Source organism: Apus apus, chromosome 1 (genome assembly GCF_020740795.1).
Source record: "Apus apus isolate bApuApu2 chromosome 1, bApuApu2.pri.cur, whole genome shotgun sequence".
In the NCBI taxonomy this organism is placed as follows: Eukaryota; Metazoa; Chordata; class Aves; order Apodiformes; family Apodidae; genus Apus; species Apus apus.
The window spans coordinates 53,362,966-53,382,467 of NC_067282.1; the positions used below are offsets into that span (position 1 = coordinate 53,362,966).

The following is a 19,502-nucleotide window of genomic DNA, read 5'->3' on the forward strand; positions in this document are numbered from 1 at the left end:
TACCTTCTGACATACTTCTTAGAATGTGAAGGAAACACATGAGCAGACTTTTGATCTCTGCTTGGTCAAGTTTGTCATATCGAACTACAGAACTTCCTAATGTGCTGCTCTGTTGGTTCTGAAAAGAAAACAGACATGTTTTGCCTGAAGAGTTCTTAAACTGATAATAAACTGTTTTAAATTGCCTTATTAATTCCTGCAACTGAAAAGGGATCTCAAAATGGAGACAAAAATGTTTCATGTATAGACAGATCACTGAAACACATTAGACACATGAAGTATAAGAAGGTAAGCCTCTTTGTTTTTATTTCCTTCTTTGTATGATTTTTTTCCCCCGAGGGAGGAGTAAGAGGCAAAGTGGTTATTAATCAAGTTAATTATACATAGATAGCCACATTGTAGAAATCAGGCATGCCCCTTCTGCATAATAAATGCTACTGTTAGGTGATATATACATACATACTCCTTGACTTTTGAAGAGACTATGTTGAACTGTGGACAGACCTGCCTCTACAAAATATTTCATTTAAAGATGTACGAAAAAACACACATGAATGGCAATAATATGCATTCTGTAAGTAACTATGGATAAGTAACTTGCACTTGCCTAAAAAATAAACTAAATAATCTTTCTCCCTGTTTCTTATGTTTATACAATCCCTACACTTGTGTGAAGTTAATCAGCAATGCTCAATGCTAAAGTCTGTTCAGTAAGAAAAAAACCCATAACTGATCTTTCAAAACGTGTTACATACAAGTAAAAAATAAAACTGTGAGAATATATACAAACTGAACTTTAGGCAAAGATGTTATCTGTAAAAAAATAATTTCCACACAATTAAGTGTTACAAATCCTCAGCCTGAGGCTTTTACAGATTTATTGTATGTGTGCAACTCTTTGGTTTCTACAAGAAAGTTGGATCATCTTGGCTCCATGACCTTTTTAAGAACCAGTGTTGGAAAAAAACCTTCATATCAAAATCAGGAAAAAATAAAAACAGACTCAGGGGAGAAAGGACTTGGTTTCACAAAGTGGGAAGTGCCAATACATCAAGGGTAGAACAACCCTTGCAGGAACAGTCCTTGCTGAAAGCACGAGACTTGCTAATCCATGAAGGAACATTTCACAGTATACACATCAATTGACTGCTGAGCCCTTAGTGCATTCCGTGAAAAAGGAAAGAACTGCTGTCCTAAAAAAACACCTGTGTCAATCTGTCACATACTGAATGGATGCACAGAGAAACCGAGTGAGAAACTATGATTAACACTAGCCATATGTTAATCTAATTTAGGAGATGGACACATATATAAGGCTGATCATTGCAGATTCTAAAGACCTCACCAACTTATTATACATCTTTGGTGAACAGGATGTGCTTTATGGATGCTGAAATAGAGGAGGCAATTAATGAGTGGCAGAGCAGAAACAGAATTTAAGTATCCTAGACTTCTGGATACTGTCCAGTATTCCCTCTAAAATAGCTGAACAAGTACACGGATGAAACTAGAACTACAGGTACTCACAAGCTTAATTTAAAATCATGTCAATAACCTATAAAGTATGCACATATTAAGGCAGAATATGATAATTTTGCAGCCAATTCTGACTCCAAAACTATAGTTCTAGAGGTTTTTCTGAAAGGAAATTAGAACAAAAACATGGGTCTTCAGTAACGGTATCAAGCAATAAGCAAAAATCAAAGATAACGTGCACTGAACTGGTCTACTAGAAAGGAAGTTTGGAAAGCAGCAAATAAGCCACAACTAAGTAATGTCTGGGGAAAATATTAACAGCATGCAAAATATAAATCCTGTACTACCTAAATTGGCAGACCAGAGTAGAATTTTCAAAGGATATTGACTCCTTTGAAAACCCTTTTACTTGATGAAAACACTACACATTAGTAATTAACAACATAACAACTAAGTAATAGATGACAGCATTGCCATTTAGCAACAGCGTATGCACAGAACGTTTCTTTGTTTACTTAGTCAATGTCAAAGAAGACTTTTTAGTTCTCTTTCTATTAAAGACTCTAAGACTCAAATTCTGCTGATATTTAAGCTGATTGATTTTTATGCTTAAATTGAATAATATATATTTACTATTATTCCTGGTTTGGCATTTAAGGGCATTTGACATGGTTACATCGTACATATTTGCCTTGAGATTCAACTGTTGCAAAGAAGCGGCAAAACTACTGACCACACACTTCACTCAGAAGCTTAACTATAACAAGCACAAAAAACCAAATACTTCTTGTAACTGAAGAGAGAAAGCTGCATGCAAAATTTTCTCTGGCAAAGCAGGAATTGTCAGAAGTGAAAAATCCATAGTAACACGGTTTTTCTTTGCAGGGTGAAAATTTTCTTCTTCTCCTCCATTAAGGCGCATAACATGAGCAGAGTGCCTTCTGAGAAGCTTCTGTCTCTGCCACACGAAGGCATGTCAGAGTCAAGGGGAAAAAGTTAACATGTTGTGACTTGCACAACAAGAGCTAAGAAAATGAAATGTAATCAATATCAACACAAGCTCTAGAAAGACATGACTGAATACCTCATGGCTACGGCAGCCACAGATCCTGATTTCTAACAGGTTTAAAGTGCAATTACTTAGAAAAGTCAAACTAACATATAAGAAATCACCTATAAAAAGCACAGCAGCTGTTTTTTTAAGCATTCTATAAATGCTACATATATTGTACATAGAATGGGATGGAATGAAGGTCTCCACAAAATCAAAGCAGCTGTCCTAACTACAACTCCACTCCCTCAAGTGAAATTCAGTACACTTCACCCTGTGCCTTTCTCTAGCAAAGGAAAAAACAACTTCTTTCTTATGTCTCTATATTGAAAATGCTTGTATTTTATACAAAACATCTTAATAAATGCAATACAAAATTACTACTTATAGTAACTATTTTGCAAATTAATTCTTACACAAAACATTGCTCTAGAGTTATTCTAGAAAGCCCATTCCCAGTGGAGATCACAGAAGTTAATTCCTATGACAATTAAGATAGAATTTTAGGAAAACACTAAGGTTTACTGGTTTGGTTTTACCTTGTCGAGGGAATTGCTCTTGTCACTGTGTCTTTCTGGGAGACTGTTTCCTGAGTCTGTACTTAGAAGAGAGCTCCTTGAGTCAGCGTTCCTCACACTGTTAATATTTGGAGTTGACACAGTGTACGGGGAAGCTAAAAAAATAAAAAATATAAAAGTCTCAAGCTATATGTATACTGAAAAAAGCCACTCCATAGTTTAGTCACACTTCTAAAACAAGCATACATGTGCATAACTTTTTAGAAGGCAAACAGTTAATTCCATTTAGTTAATTTTAATGAGACAAACTTATTCTATAGTTTCAAACTAATTATGTATGTACATACACACAAACTTAGGTACAATCAGGTACAATGTGTAAAACACATATGTAACAATGCATACACACTTAGATGAAAAAATATGTACATTTTTAAAACTTCCCTTCCTCATCTTTAATCTGATTTTTTTTTAATTGACTAGTCAGTGATACAACTAGTTACAGCAGATAATAAACAGAAAAACACACTAAGAATCACAGAATCATTTTGAGTTGGAAGGGACATTTAATGGTCCTCTAGTCTGACCTCAGCTGCAGTGAGCAGGGACATTTTCAACTAGATCAGGTTATTCAGAGCCCCATCCAACCTGGCCTTGAATGTTTCCAGGGATGGGGCTTCTACCCCTCTATGCAACTTGGCCCAGTGTCTCTCTACTCCTACCGGAAAAAAATTCTTCCTTATATCTAGTCTAAATATACTGTCTTCTAGTTTAAAAGCACTACCCCTTGTCTTATTACTGCAGGCTTTACTAAGAAGTCTGTCCCCAAGATGAACGGCAGGAGGATGCCCAGAGGTGTATCCAAGCAGCATTCTGCCTAGAAGCTGGTTTCTAACATAACTTACAACAGCATTCTTCCCATAAGCGACTAAGTATAGTTTTGTCTTCTGTTTCTCTTCAGCATGACAAGCACTATCCCCTTTGATGGGGAAAAAAACCAGATGTCACCAGGAAATAGCTTTAAAAAAGATTCCAAAAGATCTCTTTTACAGACTGTGAATTCCAGCCCATTCTGAACATTTGATTGCCTTAGGGCTGTGTGAATGAAAGGAGCAGTAACATTCAAGTACATATGCAGAAAGCAACCAAGGTTGGACACAAACCAATTATTTCTGGTAAAAAACGAAAAAGGAAAATGGTTGTTTTAAAAATTATTTTGTTATTTTTTATGTGCTTACCAATGCCAGAGATAACACCAAATAGATCTTTAGGAAGGCTGTTATCCAATGTGTTTCCTGATTTTTGCGGTGTTACCAGCTGACTTGCAGTTGGCAAATTAAGTGCATCATCCTTTGCACTCTGCTTGGAAAAGAAAAGAAAATGTGATTGTTTTTCAACACTACGGTCTTAGTGAATATGACACGCTTTATGTCCTAGAGCAGTATTTGTTGCATACTTCTTGCTTAAATGGTAATTCTATTAAATATGCTCAAAAGCACGAAATGAGTTGTTCAGGTATTTGCACAACGTTGGGGTAGCCTAAAATTTAAGATGCTTTGGGAAACACTGAAGAAATTAATATTTCATATAATTTTAAAGACTATAAAACAGTACTTTCAGAAGACCCACATTACTCTTATTTCAAACATCCAAACATTCCTCTCATTGGAAGGGTACTGTTAATTTTTTCCTTAATACAGTGGAACAGAGCAAGATACAGACAAAACTAAAATACTTCAATAACAAAATCTTTGACTCAACAATTATATGCAACTATCATATTACAATATTTACCATTACAAATTCCATTTGAATTCCTTTCCCTGTAGTCCTCCTGCGCTTCAGATTTTCCAAAAGTGCATTCATTTAAGATTAAAAATGGTTCTTTAATTTCTAGGAAATTAACTTATTTTTTTTTTATAATGCTGTATTTATTTCAGTATTGGATATAACTGGAAGAAAATTTTTCAAAAAAGTCTACCACCAATACAGTGTCTTTTCTACTAAACAGGAACTACTCAATTTGTTGGGATTTTAGCAAACATAACTAATTCTCTATGTGTTAGATATCGGGAAGAGTATTTTCTTGCATGTGCAAGTGCCTCCAAAGTCGTGATCTACAACAGAAACAAACTGTGTATACAAACGGGCAGGCAGACTAAAGGGAAGTGTCTTTTTTGATTAAAAATAGAGATAATTTAAAGAAATCTTCTCTCACAGAAAGTGTATCAAAACTGGGTAACAGATAAAAGAGCAAGATCATTAAATTGCAGGAATTTATGAATGGATATTTTTCATTTCAAATGCACTGTTCCTTCAGCAACAGATACAGAATATCAAATAAAAATTGTCACTCACATTGCTGGAAGGGTTAACAGGAAATGGAGACACATCTTTAACATTGATTCGCTGAACATTTTCTATGAGCAGTCCAAAGAGCGGCAAATACATCGTGGCTATTCTTGCTTGATGGCTCTAAATAAACAGTTCATCAACAAATTACAGATACAATTTTTCATCACCAGTGGATTTTTTTCCCCGAACTATTCACTTCTAAATTACAATAAAGGAGCATTTGATACACATTTGCCAAGCCAGAGCCCACATTCTGAAGTTCATAAATGGCAAAAAGCAACAAACATCACTGTATTTTATTCAAATTTAATTGAAGGTCAGTACATTACGTTTACTGTTTCAATACAACGCAGAAAAACCCCAAACCAATGTGATTTTATAGAAGACTAACCAAGTAAACTATTAGCTGGATAAATTAATTAATTACATCTTCCATTAAAATTTTATGGCTTCTCCACAGCACACCTAATGTTAAAAAAAGTTCAGGAAAATAAAAAATAACTTAAAATTTACCACCATGCCTTGTAGTTTTCTTACAAACATTTTACACATGATAGATGAGAGAAGGACAGATGACAAATATTAAGAGTTCATGTTTAATGAAAACAAGGGCTTTAGGAACAGTCTGTAAACATCTGATTACTTTAAGACTAGCAATTAAGATTATCCTGTGCTAACATGTAATAAACACATGTAATAATTTTAGAAGTTGCTTTGTGAATTCATTTGGCAAAAATATGGAACGTAGATTGATTTTGATCCTGTTTTTATATTTCCATCACAGCCTGAACAGAAACAGCACTGCTGCAGATTAATAGTATTTTGGCAACAGAACTTTCTGTATGTGTGCAGAGTTAATCTGTATTATTTTCTACTACTTAACATAGCAATTGACTTACCCTGGAAGCATATCTATCATCAAAAGAATGCTTTATCATCAAATTCTTGAGCACACTAATCGCAATCTGCCGCACGTCTCTGAACTCTTGTAATGCATTTCCCACCTCCCTTAGAAGCAGTCCCACCAAGAAGTGATTTTTACAGAACTCGTCGGTTAATGAGTAGTCCAGGTGAAGGTCTAGAAGGAAAGGTCAAGTTCTATGTGAGGAACAGTATTATTTAAATCAATTTATCCATTGACTTGGCTGAACTAAGGCTGAACTGAAATGCTTCCAATGTTATTGACCAATTCATATATATTTACACACACAACATATATAATTAGCTATTCATACAGCCTTAAGCCAAATTCACTGCATAATAATGTATTCATTAAACAGACAATGTTGATGTATATGTTGAGATTACGAAGTTGAGGGAAGGCCTCACTGATCTTGACAACTACTTGAAAGGAGGTTGTGGTGAGGTGGGTGTTGGTCTCTTCTCCCTAGTGACCAGCGATAGAACAAGAGGAAATGGGGTCAAGTTGCACCAGGGGAGGTTCAGATTGGATAACAGGAAAAATTTATTCACAGAAAAAGTGGTGAGGCATTGGAACAGGCTGCCCAGGGAGGTGGTGGAGGCTCTGTCCCTGGAGATGTTCAAAAAACAGGTAGACGTGGTGTTTCGGGACATGGTTTAGTGATCAGGGGTTGTAAGGCAGACAGTTGGACTTGATGATATTGAAGGTCTTTTCCAACCTTGATGATTCTATAATTCTGTGTTCAATTGAGAGAAGCGGGAGAAATCTAAATATATTATATATAAAAAATTACTTAAAATACTGCCTAATATTAAAAAGTGTTCCTACAAAATTTACCTGGACCAGCATCTTTTAGCTCAAAACTCAAATTTTAAATCAATTTTCAGGCACTGAAAACACACACACCGCACAAAGGTTGTGCACATTCTCTCTTCCAGGAATTTAGTTGTGTGATAGAAGGAGAATTTAATTTTTGGTCTATGGTTCAGTCCAAGGTTAGTAAATTTGAAGGACTGCAGACAAATCACGGATTAAGAAGTTTTAAATATCTCTATTGCAGTTTTAATTTCCTTCACTATCTTACACATGTATCTATTATGAATACATACTATAAAGCCTGCTAACAACTATGATCTTGGCTAACTGATATTCTCTAAGAAAATGATCTCTAAAATTTGTAGTATGTGGTGAAGTGTAATGAAGAAACTGCATTTGCATCACACATGTCCAAATTCAGCAATGTTTTCTTGATATATCAGAACACAAAAGGACAAAAATTAACATATGAATCTATGGAAATTACACCTGCATTATAATAGGCAATTTTTTGGCTATAATCGAACAATACCATTCTTTTTGAAGAAGAATGTATATAATCAATAGTAATTGAAACAGAATTGGAATGAAAGAACATTTTATTCAAACATTTGTACTTAAACCTTTGCAATGCAATTTTTTAAAATAAAATATTTTCTATCTAGTAGTAACTAACTGCAAATCTGTACTAAGCCCCATACAGAAATATATAGACAATTCTGCAGAAAAACAGACACACACCTGATGCTGCAAAGTCAAACTGCTCCCCTTCAGAAGTACTTTTTGTGTAATAATACAATCCATTTCATTTATGTAGTGATTATATGACAGCTTAAGAAAAACTTTAGCTTGAGGATCTAATTTATTACAATGTATGTAAGTTTAAAATTTTAAACCGAAGAGGTGTTTCAGCAGTTTTTTGTTTTCACTTCCATTGCTTAAAAGAGTAGTAAAAAACCAGATACTAATCTCAAAGTACTTTAATCTTTTAAAGTACTCTCCCAGTAACAGGAATCCACTGAGTCAGAAAGAAACACAGATAAAACTGCACTGGTGTTCCACAGGCCTTCTTGTAATGCACAGAAGAGCCAACTGCATCACCTGAGATCTCTTTTGCTGGAGATAGCAAAACAGAGCCAGAAACACTTCTGATAAAGGTCTTCTTTCCTGGCCAAACTCCTAGTTTATCAGGGAGCAGCATTTACACTGTTCTTGATGGTGTAAACAGAATTCTCTAGTTTTGCTCTTCTCTTAGGACCATTGAAATAACAATTTATAATCCCTTTTCTATGGAAAGATTTCAGCAGTGTTATTATCCAAGACACTCCTAAAGGCTGCAAAAGCCAAAGACAACACAAGCTCTATGCAGCTGTCCAGCCCTTACTCCTAAATCTTGTTTTGCTATCTTGTTGAAAGCTTTAATTAGTCAAATTTACTAAGCCAGCAGTCAACTGAATAAATATTTCACAAAAGTAATGGAATCACAGGATTGTCAGAGTAGGAATGGACCTCTAGAGATCATCTAGTCCAACTCCCCTGCTAAAAGCAGGATTGCCTAGAGCACATTAAAGGAATCATGGAATAAAATAAAAATGTTAGACAGGTTACTTGTAAAAGCATCTTCCTCATCTCTGCTTATTGATCTCTGCTCTATTTCAATGCCTGGAAGAAATTAGGAACATCTTCATAGACACAAATACAATAGCGAACATGCTATTTGTTTTGGCACAAGGTATGAAGTACCAGGAGCCCAGCAGGGCTAAACAGGGCATTCATGACTGGGCTCCAGAGCAAAGTAGAAAGGTGCATATGAGGTAGAACAAGCTGCAAAAATGGAATAGAGAAGCACTCATCAAGTATGCAGGGACAGTGCCAGGAAATTCAAAACTTGAAACTGGTAATGGACATCAATGACAACAGGAACAGCTTTTACCACTACATTAGCATTAAAAGCCCAAATAAAGAAAACATAGGGTATTTGCTGAGTGGGGACTGTGATTTAGAGACAGAAGACTTGGGTAATGCTGAAGTACTTTATACCTTCATTACCTTATCCTTCACTGCCATGGTTCTCAGGCCTTAAGACTCTACAGACTACCTTCAAGAAAGAATCATAAGTAGTGGATGAGGATCAGGTCAGAGGACTCTCAAGAGACCTCCAGTTATGCAAATCCACAGCACCAGAGGAGATGCTAAGAGACTTAGTATCACTAGAAGACCACTCACTATCACATGTGTTAAGTCACAGGGATCAGGGGTCCCCCATAACTAGAACCTCGCAACGACTGAAGAAAGGTAGACATTGCATACAACTTCAAAAAGAGCAAAAATAATCCTGGAAATTAAAGGCCTCACTTTTGTCCCTGGAAAAGTCATGGAGCAAGTCCTCTTGGAAGCTATTTTTTGGTAAGCAAAGGAGATGAGTGTGAGTGGGAATGGCCAGGACTGATTTAGTCGGGGTATAAACCATGCTTTGATAACCTGTCTTCTATAATGAACTCACAAAGTCTGTGGGTAAGGGCAGAATAGCAGATGTCCACAAGGTCTCTCACAGAATCATTGTATCCAAACTGGGACATTACAGTCTAGGTGAATAGACACTACATGTGCAAAGTAGGTGGATCACTCGACTCCAAGGCTGGTCATTAATGATTTGTACTGTATTTTAAGACTAGTTACAAGAGGAGTTTCCCAGGGTCTATCCTACTTCATACTACTCCATCAATGGTGTCCTGTCTTGAGACAGGATGAAGCCACTTTTCCTTTTACTGTTTTTTTTGTGGGTTTTGTTTGTTTGTTTGTTCTTTCAGTAAGCTCTCTTAACTAGCAGTAAATGTTTCAGTTAGTGAACTGATAACAAATGCTGGAATGTTTTTCTAACTGTCAGGACCCCAAGGTCACATCTTTGCCCTGCCGGCTCAGACACTACAGGGAGATCTATGACCCCGCCCCCCTTAGGATGCTGAGTTAGACAGCAAAAGTGGCCAGAGATATTCCATTCCATATATCTACGTAAGCTCAGAGGAAGGTCAGAGATCACAGAAGACAACTTCCTTCCTGCTTCTCCTTCCCTTCTCTTCCATCCATGGCCGGCATCCAGGGAGGACTCCATCCATCCAGCACCATCGACCCTTAGGCTCGAGCTCTCCTGACCCTCATCACTCTCTGCTTTCTCCAGCAGCAGCTCCGGGATTTCTCGGGACTGTTCCAGCTCAGGGGAGTGTGGTAGGAGTTGCTGGGGGTGGGGGGGGGGGGAGAGGCTCTTGCACATACCTGAACATATTTGTATATAATTTTATATATTTTCTTATATCATTAGTGTTTAATTAAAGCTGTGTAGTTTAGCTTTCAATCCAGCCAAGTCTCTCTCTCATTCTCTCTCTCCTTCCCTACCTGGGTGGGAGGGTGAGGAGATTGAGAGCATTGTTGTTGATCCTGAGTCAAACCATGACACAATGACTTGGAAGAGGAGATGGAGTGCACCCTCACCATGTTTCTGGATGAGGTACAGTCTATGTGTTCGAGGGCTGCATTTCAGAAGAATCTAGATTCTTAGGTTTCTGCAGCTAGTGAGTTAAAAGCTGACTTGTTAAAAAAACCCCAAACTTAATCATGGCAGAAAAGGGAGGCAAGAGTCAAGAGTGTATTTTACCATATCTTTCAACAACTAAATACTTTCATAATTACTCTGCTATTTAAACTACCTGAGTTTAAATGAAGGGATTACAACTTCCATTTAATAATTTGGAGGCTTCAGACATATAGAATGATTTAGGTTGGAAGGGACCTTGAAAGGTCATCTAAGTCCAATCCCTCTGCAGGGACATCTTCAACTAGATCAGGTTACTCAGAGCCCCATCCAACCTGACCTTGAATGTTTCCAGGGATGGGGCTTCTACCATCTCTCTGGGCAACCTGGCCCAGTGTTTCTCTACCCCCATTGTAAAATAATTCTTCCTAATACCTTGTCTAAATATACTGTCTTCTAGTGTAAAAGCACTACCCCTTGTCCTATCACTACAGGCTCTATTAAAAGGTTTGACCCCATCATAGACCTGAAGTTACACAGTCTACATGTCTAATAATAAAAGGCAACATCTAAGAAATATACCACACATTTCTTTGGAATAATTTACCTTGGTATCTCTGAACTCTGCCTTTTCCAAATGGCATTGGTAGATTCAAAGGTATGTAGTGCTCATGATTACAGACTACACGGAGAAATTCAAATTTGAATTCAAAGAGAGCCTGCAAAAAATAAATTTGAAGTATAAGTTAAACAACTGATGCAGTGATTCGAGCAACACATTAAAAACACTTTGCTAACACAAACGAGTGATTTCTTTCAGTCCTGCTGTATGAGGGATATAGACCTTTGGAAGTTCCATACATCAGTATAAAATAATTTTAGGACTATTCACACTTGATAACTGGATGTATTTTATTTACTGTTCCCTTTGCCCAAAGTTATTTAAGTTTACTAGCATATCATGTATTAATGTAAGAAAAGTTTGGACTCAATAAAAATTATTTTGACACCTGGTACATGCTTTCATCACTACAGTAAATGTACAGAAACTTACCAGGCATCAACTCTTCCAACCTTAGCCTTCCTCACATTCACACTTAAAATTTCTGCTTAGTATTGCACCCCCCCACACACTTCTGCAATATACATACTCAAGGGTGGTAAAAACTGCACCTGAAGATGGAAATCAAACTATGAAAATGTGATTTGGTGGGGAAAAGATGCTCTAGACATCACAGAGACAGTGCTGACTAAGTAATATGCTTGAGTATACCTGGAAATAAGTTTAAAACCTTAATGCAGGACTCAAACCACAACAAGCAAGAAAAGGCAACTCCTAAAAATAGTTTGTTTAAAAACACTGAGTACCTTTGGATCTCCTGGGGCAAAGCAGCTGATGTAGTTATTGATTTGCTTGAAAACAAATCCTCTGTCCATGAAAGTAAAACACCTCTGGGGAAACCAAGAAAAACCAAGATAGAATTGATTTTAGTACTGTCTCAGTGCTGAGTAGTTGTATTTCTGTATAGAACCAGTTTGTTTTAGAAACACATTATTGATATTTCAGTTTTAACATAAAAAAATTATAAACTAATTCAATATACATAAACATAAATTAATACTGAATTTTGCCTTAGAGCACAGAATGTAAACTAACTGCAAATAAAAAGCAGTTTGAAGATAAGAAGTCTATCTTGACAAAAACAAATATAACATGCCCCTAGCAACCTGATCTACAAATTTATTTCCCATCCTTTTTTCTCCCTACTGGATCTTACTGGCTGTTAACGGAAAGACATTGAAAGCCTGTCTGAATAAAATGAATGAAAATAAATCACTGCTCAACATATGAAGCTTTTGTAGATGCCATTTAACATAACCTAGATGACATTTGAGGATGGGGGGGGGAACTAAATAAAAATATATTTTCAATAAGATAAATTAATTTAAAATCTCCCTCCAAAAATCAGATATTTGAACAAGTACCTTCTTGACTACAGAAGATGCAGATTACACTTCAATACATTTTAACTAGGACATGAAATTATAAAGCATTATGCATATTCAGTCTTATATGAGTTGTCTTTAACATTCTTTAAAACCTACAAAGAAACTGTATACTTGAAAAAGTAAGCACAGAGCTCAAGCCACTCGTGTACCTGGTGTACTTACTTTTATGAAGGCAGCAAGGCTATGATTTGCATTTTTTGAAGCCTCTGGATTGTCTCTGTACTTCTGAGTGATGTGTGGCATTAGCATATTAACAACTGTTTCCACTGCGTGATGAAAGGAAGCTGGAAATCTCTGGTTTCGCAACAACTAGAAACAAATTCAGACATAACATTTAATCTGGTTTTCAACACTGACATGTATCAGAAAACTTACTTTAGATAAGATCTAGCTAACCTGACAGCGAGGGGGGAGACAAAGTTTCAAATTTTCTGATTTACCACTTCAAATAATGTTTTATTTAAATTGAAGATTTTCGTGAAGTTTTTAGACTAAGGATGGGAAAAAGAGCAGTTGATAAAAAGGAAATACTACAACATGCACTAGCATCTATTATTAAAATTCAAGCAAGGTAGTCTTTGATGACAAAAGCAAAAGCATTACCATTTGTAAGTGTAATGCATTAATATTTTGCTATACTGCAATAAACCTGATGACAAAAGGTAAGAATAAAAGGGGATCCTTTTATCTATTTTCCTTTCCAAAGCAGACACCAGCTGGTTCACATGTAGTAACTACATATCAGACTTTCTTTGATGTCTTGAAAAAAAGCCAGTTTTTGTTGTTCTGCAACTGTTTTTAATAACTCCTTTGACTTTTACCATAGTGAAAATTCTCACCCATGCTTCTCTTTCTTTCTTTCTCTTGGTCATCAGCAACTTCAAATCTCAGCTCTTCCAGGCTTCAAAGTCTTACTCTCAGTGTTTTTAAGCCTCTACAATCATGACTGTTTCCCCTTGCTTTTAGGTAGTTTACCAATTAATTCAAAAGATTTCCTCTTTTTATTCATTTTTTTTAGCACTGTGAAGCCTCTATTTCTCTACAGTTTGCAATATTTAATAAAGATTCCATCTTTTGTCTGAAGGGACTTAATGACAGGTGGCATGAGGCTGAAGAAGCTGATGCTGAAAAAACTCTTTCAACTGTACAGTCATTAGGTCTTTCCTTTCTGAAAATTGAACTCAAAACCCCAAGTGCTCTGAGTATTTGTTACATAAATAAGTTTTTTTAACTATATGGAATGTAAAACTCCTAAGCAGAGAAAGTTATTGTCAGGGCCCTGCATAAATTGATTACTACACAATTTGCTCTCTTTGTGCTGGAATTGTGCCCTAAAGTATCTACTTCTATTTTTTAAATAATATTTAAAAAAAATAGATATTAAGGTTGAAAAAGATCCCTGTATAAATACCAACAGTACTCATAAATGAAATAACAACTAAAAATTATGGTGGTGGATATGCCAGTTGTCCTGTCCAGTCTTTGTTGGACACTAATTGTTTTCTAAATTACTACAAAATTCTTGCTATATATATAATTTTGCTGTATCCAGAAATGCATCTTTTTATCACATCTCATAAGTAGGAAATACCTGAATTCATGTTCCATTTAACACTTTACCAAGTAAGCCAGAAAAAAGTTAGCAAAATTTTATTTTACATTTAAGGGGCTTGTAAATCAGTAATGATGTTTAGTAATCAGGGTACTCGCTAAAGAGGAGAGTTCTGCTCCTTCCTCTTTCATGTCATAGGGAAGATGACAATGAGGTTAGTTCTAAAAGTGGAAATGTCTTTTTTTTAGCAGGAAATGTGGAGGCAACAACAAAAATCTGCCATAAAAAAAATCACTCTGGTAGTTTATAAGCTATGAACTCATGGTACTGCAGGGGAAGAATAAGAAAGCAGTTCATGGCGATTCACAGCAAAGAAAGAGAATCTGAAAGTCCATGTTGAAAGACTTTGTTTCCTTTGTACCACTAAACAGTTCACATTTGTGGCTGCTTTTGAGGATACTAATAAACACAAACAAAATGTCCTGACATGAATAGGGTTCCTATACAACAAGTAGGACTAGCATGCAGAACACTCTATTGAGGGGGACATCAATAGCAACCTGACAGGTATTTTCCATTCTCAAGCTCAGAGCATTGGGGGTGGGTTTTTTTGTTTGGTTTGGGGCTTTCTGTCTCTTCAGGTAGAATTACTGCATGCTTCAATACCTGCAAGTCCTAACAAAAAAACATGGCAACGTTTTAGTAGTTTCAGTGCTGCCTAGGAACAACTCTGCATGAAGTGTTATCATCCTAGAAAGATTTATGGCTACAGAACCTGCTAAATCTGTTTTAAAAAAATTTCACTGTTCCTCCTTATTTTCTGAAAAAAAATGGGGTCTCTTATAGAATTAAGTGTCATCAGTATTTATATCACAATTCCGTGGTTTATATACTTACTGCTGACAAATTGAAATTGTAAATAAAATGCAACTAGCAATTAGTACTTTCTTTGAAAAGTCATGCTCTTTCCATGCTTAGAATTTTCTCAGCCCACCTTCTACAGAATGCAGGTTTACAAACATGATGTCGAGACAGAGCAAGCAGTCATTAAAATCAAATTATTAAAAAATTTAGCTTACTTAAATAATTTTGTAGGGTAAAAAGATTACTGAAGAAGAACAAGATTTTTTTCAGAATTTACATTATCATATGTAACATATATACCTGTATGATACCCATGTATTTAAGAAAATTTGATGCAACAAGTTGATGTAAAAATATCACTTAAAGAAAGGTCATAACACCTAGACCAATCTTTAGAAATATAATCACACACTCATCTGTTTCCTGCCTGCATCTTTTGGTGCATTTTAATGAAAATCCTAAGCTTAGAAACTGGTCTCAGAAGACAGTTTGTACAGCATGTCATTTGTAGCATATAGTAAGTCACAAAATGGACTGCTCACTCTTTCAAGTACAGCAAACCTGAGGCCATTAGGTCTCAGCTACTGGTTCTTACTACTAGAAAAAGAAAATAATCAGTGCCTTCTCTTAGTTACTTAGGTCATCAAGACATCAAAGAGATGGTGGCCTTTCTGAATGATAGTAATGGTTATGCCTTCCTCAGTTCACACTGTATTTCCATAATACCAACTAATCAAATCAGTCTCAGGCATCTGTAACTGACACACTGCTCCTTTAGCTTCTTTTTCCCTAAAATGAAAGTCTTGTTAAATTCAATTTATTCCTCAGATGTGCATGCTGGGGCTATCCAAATATAATTTATTACTATTATTACTGGGTCAGTAAAGACACATTAGCTTTAAGCAAATGAGTCAGTATAGCACTTGTGGATGAAAGAAATAATCATAAAACATAAAAATTTAAATAAATCAAGAACTCACAGTGATGTGAATGCTCACCAGTGATGGAATACCTTACTATAAAGACAGATGTAGATTATATGGGAGAGGATACTAAATACTGGACATTGGCTGAGTCATTCTTACAAGCAAATTTCATTTGTTTTTTTTTATTTACAGATTCATACTTTTAAAAAGATCGTATTCTCCTGTACTTACTTTATTCACCACCTGATTTCAATTTAAAAATTTAATTCCTATTGTAAGAAAGTTACAATTAAATTAAGGAAATGGGTTCTCATGGCAGCAAGTTAGTGGTTTCTTTGAAGTTTGTTGTTTTTTTTTAAAACCAATATGCTGTTTCCAAGCTTGTGAGGATTTCTGTACGTTTCTTCAAATCAGGAATAATTATATAAGTTTTCTTCAGCCAAGAAAAAAAACCAGCATGGTGTTCTTCTTCAGAGATAACACAAGGCACAAACTCCCTCAAAGAACATCAAATTAATAATGGAAGTTTAAGTTTACAGATCCTAAATTATTTGAACAGATACTGTGAAACAGAAAAAAGTGAAGTCTACCTGAATATTTGTCTTACTTTGGTCTGAATTAATGGCACCTATTTTTATTAGTGGTAGATAAAGTTACCAGTCTTTTTTTTGCTAGAAATTTTGAGGAATTCTGTAAAAACTGATGAGTTAACACAAGCAAGAAGTTTGACATCTTAAATGCCACAGGTTGCACTGCACTAGGCGCACAGCAAACCCCTTGTGCACAGTCGCCTTCTAAAAATTCTTAAAAAAATGGCAGCTATCACAGTTCCCTAGGGAGATTAACAAGTTAGTGATAAAATCTTGCCCTCGTCCACAATTCAGAAGATACTTAAAATTGTAATATACCATGTCAATATTGAACTGCCCACTTCCCTCCAAAACTGAAGACCGACATCTAGATTAAACAGACTACAAATACCAGGTAAAAGTTTATGTCTTTCTATGAGAGTGCATCAGGTTGGTCTTGCACAAAGTATTTTACCCGACAACAGTTGTCTAACCTGTTTAAAAAAAAAAAAAAAATCTCCCAGTAAAGGTTCTAGAATTTCCAAGACCACTGCTCCAATTAAAAGCTGGGATTTTACTTAAAAGACAAAATTATTTCATCCTTTTTTTTTTAGTAACAGAAAGATCACTCTCCCAATGAAACAAAGTCCTTTGCCGTATATAAAAATCCAACATAGTAACTAGCATGTCATGACACTGAAAGCAAAAACTAGAGGTGCTCTTCAAATGCAAAATAACCAGATTAAGTCAGATGTTCTTTACAGGTTTTATCTAGGAATAGCAACCGAAAATCAGGATAAAACATAGCTGGGCAGACCAAGGTGGAGAAAAGGTAAGCTTAAAATACTCAACCAATTTTGCTAATAAATAAGGAGGCTAACAATCACAAAATTGTCACAGCTGGAAAAAACCTCTAAGATCATCAAGTCCAACTGTCCAAGAGGGAAAAAGCAAAACAAACAAAAAACCCCCATACAAAACCACAACCACACGCACCACAAAACCAACACACAACCCACAAAAACCCCGAGGGTACCCACTAGAGCATGCCCTGAAGTTCCACATCTACATATTTCTTGAATACCTCCAGGGATGGTGACTCAACCACCTCCCTGGGCAGCCTGACTACTCTTTTGGTAAAGACATTCTTCCAATATCCTATTTAAACCTTCTCTGGCACAACTTCAGGCCATTTCCTTCAGTCCTACTGTTATTCACTTGGAAGAAGAGGCCAACACCCACCTCACTATAACCTCCTTTCAGGTAGTTTAGAGAGCAGTGAGGTCTGCCCTCAGCCTCCTCCAAACTAAACAATCCCAGCTGCCTCCGCCCCTCCTCACTGGACTTGTTCTCTGGACCCTAGAATGACTGAACTCCTGCTGCATTCCAGAGTGGTGGGGAAAATAGTTATGCGTGTTACAGATTTTTTTCCTTATTTAATTCAGATTGGAAAATATAATAAATCAACCCTTCTATTTCTACAAAGGGTCTAATGCTGAAGCCTGAGTGATGTGCTCCAGTAAAATGCATAGTTCATTGTTACGATATTCTGTGAATTGTGTATCAGTCATTAGTCCTAAAATGAGGCCAGTTGAATACTGTATTAAGGAAGCTTTTTTATTTACTACTAGATAACAGGTAATACTATTTTACTCTTCAAACTGGAAGTAAAACAGTGACATGAGCAGAACAACTTTTGTTTTTAATATTTGTATTATTATTCTAAGAAAAAGTGATGGTTACTAGGATTTGGACATCAAACATGTTACTTTAGAGAATATCTAATGATGAAAAATTCATTTGACCAGTTATCATATGGATTTCACATGTTTCTTGAATTAAAAATTAATCAAAAACATCTTTAAAGATTAAATCTATTTAATTTTTACGAAACGAGATGAAATTTTCTTTCATCTTTATGAAATAGAGACACTTAAGTCCAGACACTTAAAAATAAATGAACTGGGACTCCAAACTCTACTGATCATACCACAACAGAACAGTATTAAGTGTAACACTCTATAAAGCTTTTTTCCTGATTGTTGTCCAATCAATTATTTTTCTCACATATAATTCAGATTTTCAGTTATGTTCTAAATACACAGTGAAAATACTGATAAAGATTTCAGATCAACCTGGTATGTTACTCAGCTGGGACTACTTTGTATATTTCAAACTTTACTTTTAAGATGTGTTTTGACACAGAAGTAAATAAAAAGCTGTCACTAATTTAAATAAAATATGGCTTATTTATTATAAGCCAAGCTGGTAGAAAAATGCCTGGTTATAAAATATTAGCATTCCTCTTCAAGCACAGGAAATGACACAGAATTCAATATTGATTCTTCTCATTGCATACAGAAAGACTGTAAACTGCATGAATTGCTGTTTTCAAAAGTCTTTATACCACAGGTACTGCACCACTCAGGAAAATGCCCACATAACTTTGGATAGTACTTTCATCAAAGTGCACAGTGTTACTCACTGCTTCCAGCTTCACTGTACCATACATATTAAAAAAAAATCTTACTAAAGAGTCTAATGATTTACAGAGACTGCTCTACCTTATGGATTTTTTCTATCTCTTTATAATAATGTTGAATCTAGCTCCGAAGTTTTCTATACCTAGTATTTCAACTGATTTCTCCCGCTGCCTTGCCCTTTCCCTCTTTTTTTGCAAATAAAATAATTACATTAAAAAATAACCTCGTACATAAAACCTTTTCTTCTAATACGCAATAAAAATATGATTGGAGAAAGAAGATGTGTACAAATTCAGTTTAGAAAAACTTTTTTTTTGCAGAATTTTACATACCTTCACTTTAGAGTTTTCTATCAAATGCTGAGCCATTGATTTTATCAGAACTTCAAAGAAAAACCATGAATACTGCAGAGAAAAGAAAATGTTCTGTAA

The 19,502-nt window shown here is 35.6% G+C and overlaps 1 protein-coding gene across 8 annotated transcripts in view; it reads right to left on the bottom strand.

Annotated features, from left to right (window-relative positions):
* Window positions 1-19,502, bottom strand: part of DOCK9 (dedicator of cytokinesis 9) — a 113,195-nt gene that overhangs the window by 35,678 nt on the left and 58,015 nt on the right. For all 8 annotated transcript variants that reach the window (XM_051619874.1, XM_051619913.1, XM_051619866.1 and 5 more), the window contains exons 27-35: window positions 19,404-19,475; window positions 12,840-12,986; window positions 12,036-12,119; window positions 11,275-11,386; window positions 6,300-6,478; window positions 5,404-5,520; window positions 4,284-4,404; window positions 3,067-3,200; window positions 4-118 (exon numbers count right to left, since the gene is read on the bottom strand). In XM_051619874.1, the coding sequence (XP_051475834.1) occupies window positions 4-118; window positions 3,067-3,200; window positions 4,284-4,404; window positions 5,404-5,520; window positions 6,300-6,478; window positions 11,275-11,386; window positions 12,036-12,119; window positions 12,840-12,986; window positions 19,404-19,475 (1,081 nt within the window). The remainder of the gene's footprint in view (window positions 1-3; window positions 119-3,066; window positions 3,201-4,283; window positions 4,405-5,403; window positions 5,521-6,299; window positions 6,479-11,274; window positions 11,387-12,035; window positions 12,120-12,839; window positions 12,987-19,403; window positions 19,476-19,502) is intronic.